A 4,507-nucleotide genomic window follows, 5' to 3' on the forward strand; every position below is an offset into this window, starting at 1 on the left:
TAAGAAGAAGTCTCCCAAAACGATACCGTCCCCACGTGGAAAGACTTCACATTACAGAAGCTACAGAAGCTTAAGCTGCTGCTCTCGTTGTGTCTTAACGTGACAGGAACTACTTTCTGTTCCTCCAGGTTTGAGGAGGAGAGCGCGAAACGTCTGGAGCAGAACCAACGCTGCCTGTTCCTCAGCAACGCCGCCATGCAGTGGCTGGACATCCGCCTGCAGCTGATTGGAGTTGCCATGGTGACGGGCCTCGCGGTGATCGCCGTCGTCCAGCACCAGTTTCACTCCGTGGATCCAGGTGAGGCAACACCTGCGTGTGGTGGCCGTGCACCTGTACATGAGATGTCTTAATTCCCTAACGTGTCTCTGCTGGTCGTGTCGTGTCGTCGTCCCGCTCAGGTCTGGTGGGTCTGTCCCTGTCCTACGCGCTGTCCATCACCACCCTGCTGTCCGGCCTCATATTCAGCTTCACTCAGACGGAGATGCAGCTGGTGAGCGTGGAGCGGACGGAGGAATACTCCACCGGCCTGCCCGCCGAGCCGCAGCACCACAACCCACAGGTCAGACCAGCTGCTACGCTGCCACACACTGATACTGATATCACCACAGCAGCAGCTTCAGAGGCGGGAACGAGGAGAACAGGAGCTGTGTGGAGCGGTGGCCACTAGCTGCTCTATTTCCATCACCATTGCTCTGAGGAGACGGACTGTGCTGCAGCTTTAAAACCAGAATCGCCTCCTCGCGGTCGTATCCCTCCGCCACTCAGACTAGTTTCAGGTTACGCCACTGTTTATCCACAGTCGAATAAAGTATGAACCATTCGTGTGAAATCTGGTCAGAATTTCTGTGTGAAGTTTTGATAAATGGCTAAAAGGTGATTTCTGAGGTCACTGTGACCTTTGACCTTTGACCTCTGAAGTGAATATTTGTGCCAAATTCGAAGAAGTTCCCTCGAGGCGTCACTGAGACATCGTGTCGGGACAACCTGAAAACAACATGGCTCCGGCTCTGACTGTCACTAAAACAACAACAAATAATTTTAGGGCTTAAAACTCATTCAATACGAAGAATCACAGCAAGAGAGTGAAGTTACAATTATAAACATAAACATTAAAAACATTGAAGCCACTGACTCAGCAGTAAATAACTAATGTAGAATTACATGTAAACAGATTAAAAACAACTATATATATATATATTATGATACTCCTCAGTCTGCTTCAGCCATCAGACGTGTGAGGTGACGGTCACATGACCAACAGAGCTGACAGTGATAGGCTGCTTGTAACGAAAGGCTTCACGCTGTAGCGGCGGCTCTCATGAGGAAGCAGGAAACGGTTTTTCAATAATAAAAATGCTGCTCGAAAAAATTCCCAACATTGTTGAGTCACGGTTCGACTCGTCTTTCGCAGTTATGTAACATTAAACTAATATTTATCTTTATTTATTAAATGTGATCACAAACACTCCTGTGAATATTTTTAATTGTACAAATAAAGAACTTTTATTCACTCCAGTGTGATTTCTCTCACTAGTAAGAAAATGCAAAATATTGATGTCGTTTGTCAGTTTTGTTCGACAATATAAAGTTTTGTTTGAGGGTTAATTTTGTCTGTTTCATCATCAGCTCCCCGCCTCGTGGCCCGAGCAGGGCTGGCTGGAGTTTCGCGGCGTGGTGTTGGCGTACAGGGACGGTCTTCCTAACGCCCTGGACGGGGTGAGCCTGGTGGTGCGACCCGGGGAGAAGGTGGGCATCGTGGGACGCACGGGCTCCGGCAAGTCCACCCTGTTCCTGGCCCTGTTCCGGATGGTGGAGCTGAACCAGGGTCAGATCCTCCTGGACGGGCTGGATATCAGCACGGTGGGCCTGGGTCAGCTCAGGTAGGCTTGTTGTTTTCCAACCATAATGTTAATGCATGACATTCTTCCACCAGGCTGCACAGTCCTCTGGACTTTAAAAAGGAGAAATTGTGAAGAAATATTTAATCTGCAGGAAAACACACGCTGTGTTAGACACCCATGGGTGATGTGCCAGATTCTGCTTCAGTCGAGTCTCAGCTGTAGTTCATGAGAAAATAATGAAAAAGTTGTTAAAAATGAAGCGATCTGAAGATATTCCTGGATTTTCACCAAAATCTAAACTGACTCGAAACATTTCACCAAAAAAGCTTCAGAAAAACTAAACAAAAATAAAACCTCCGTGCTCAAAGTGACAAACTTGAAGAGACTCCAGACCAAAGTTATAAAAGTTTTGGAAATACAGATCCAGACAAACTGATTGTTTTTAAGTTTCACATTTATTTGAATTGAGAAATTGGCCTCAAATTCCATTAAAGAAAGCAAACAATAACTTCATGCAAGTGTTTTAAGACATTAAAACATAATAAATAAAAAAAATATATCAAAACAAATGCTAAAATCTCCCACACAAGCTCATATAAAACAGTGAATGTGTGTGGTGAATAAAGTTTTAAATTTATTATCTATAGTTTAATTCAGACTTTGAAGATGTTGTACAGTGTAACAGAAACAGTCAGTAACAAGGCGAAGTTTACACTTTTATTTCATTTAATTAATTAATTTATTTCACACAAATCAGAATAAAATACAAGTAAAAACATACGAACACGATAAAAGCAAAAGCAGCATGATAATAAATCCTCATGCCTGAAACCCTAAACATCTGTCCCATCGTTTAAACGTTAATTCAATAGGCAAGATACACAATCAGAAATCAATGTGTGTGTGTGTGTGTGTGTGTGTGTGTTGGTGGCGCCCTCTGCAGGTCCCGGTTGGCCATCATCCCTCAGGACCCCTTCCTGTTCAGCGGGACCATCAGGGAGAATCTGGACCCGTGCAGCCGACACCCAGACCAGCAGCTGCTGGACGTCCTGGACCAGTGTCACCTCAGCGCTGTGGTCAACAGGATGGGTGAGAGACGGGGGGGGGGGATGAAGATGAGCTGACACTGCAGATGAACAGAAGTGATGTTTTGTGAGCCAAGGTGTGTCTGTTTTAAATGAAAACAGCTGACTCACATTCAGAAAGCTCACTCCACCCTGCACCGCTCCCGTCTCGACACGTGACTGAAAACTCTCCGAGCGCCAAAGTTACAAAATGTTCCTTTTGGTTCAAAGGGAACATTTTGAACCTTGAGCGTTTTTAATTGTCTCTGCGGTCGCACAGTGAAGAGGTGCACGGAGAAAATGGAGGCAAACCGAAAAGGAAGATGTTGTCGGACTGTTATCACGAACATAAACATGTGTCGTCTCTGCAGCTGCTTTTGTGCCACATCGCACAGTTTCATCTATAAAGAGATGATTATTAAGCCTTCCTCTCTCACGCATTTGTGTGTGTGTGTGTGTGTGTGTGCATGTGTGCGTGCGTGTGTGCGTGTGTGTGCATCAGGTGGTCTGGATGCTGAGGTCGGAGAACGGGGGAAATTCTTCTCCGTGGGACAGAGACAGCTGCTGTGTCTGGCCAGAGCTCTGCTGACCCGGGCCAAGGTGAGACTCACCTGTATTATTATAGATTCAGTTACTGACGTCGCGTCCTCGCTCCAGCTCACGGCTCTAAGAAGTATTTACTGTCATCTATTTTATTGGTTACCGGCGGTAACAACAGGAGCGGAACAGAAAAGACCTGTTGAGCAGCTGCTGTCAGAAACACATCAGAGGAGCAGCTGGTGTTTCTGTTCACAACCACACACACAAACTCATGTTGTTTTCATATGGAAGTAGGTCAGCGATCGACCTGCTGGTGCCAGTAGCGAGGTGAACAGTGTGCACGTCCAGCCCCAGCTTGGTGCAGGTGCAGGACAGAGAAAAACGAGACGACGTCCACGCACTGAAATTTTCTTTTATTTTTTATTCGTCCGATGTTTTCCAACTGCAGTAATTTAAAATGACTTTAATATGATATACAGCTGTGGGAGAGTGACGATTAAACAATGAGATAAAATGACAAACAGTAACACTGGATAACATGCTGCATCACTGCTGATATTTGAATCCAGTGTAGGGATTGTCGACGCGCCACTAAGACTAAATGGAAGATAGGTTTTCTTCCTGCTAACAATAAAAACAAAAGTAAATTCACAAAACACTTTTTATCGTCTATAAATAGAGTCAGACACTGAATCATTGGGGAACTGAAGGATCCGACGAGCCACACCTTGTTAAGCTCTCTGCTCTGTTTTTATGAGACTGTGCTCGTTCGGAAGCAGCTCTGTTCCTGCACACTGAGGAATCATTACAGCTCCATATTTTACACTTTTCCTGTGTTTGATGCATAAGAAGAAATATTTGTGTATTTAAGAACCAAAAACCATCTCAGTGTAGTTTTACATCTCCTCTCTCACTGAGTGATCCAATAAAAATATAGCAGATTTCAGGTAAAAACACTCAGAGAAACCAAATCCTGCAAGGTTTGGATGGTGGGTCCAGGTGGGCGGGGCTTGGTGACTGCTTTGTTGTGACATCACAAAGTTCCAGAAGTCCTGACGGCT

General features: G+C 45.2%; 1 protein-coding gene across 1 annotated transcript in view; it reads left to right on the plus strand.

Annotated features, from left to right (window-relative positions):
* The window catches only part of abcc10 (ATP-binding cassette, sub-family C (CFTR/MRP), member 10), a 19,958-nt gene that overhangs the window by 10,569 nt on the left and 4,882 nt on the right, over positions 1-4,507 (plus strand). The window contains 5 exon segments of the mRNA XM_087175398.1: positions 129-298; positions 400-560; positions 1,628-1,881; positions 2,786-2,931; positions 3,409-3,506. Coding sequence (XP_087031524.1) covers positions 129-298; positions 400-560; positions 1,628-1,881; positions 2,786-2,931; positions 3,409-3,506 — 829 coding nt within the window.

This window comes from Seriola lalandi, unplaced genomic scaffold, assembly GCF_002814215.2.
Source record: "Seriola lalandi dorsalis isolate HSWRI2012SDOR001 ecotype SW California unplaced genomic scaffold, Sedor1 jcf7180002054466, whole genome shotgun sequence".
NCBI lineage: Eukaryota > Metazoa > Chordata > Actinopteri > Carangiformes > Carangidae > Seriola > Seriola lalandi.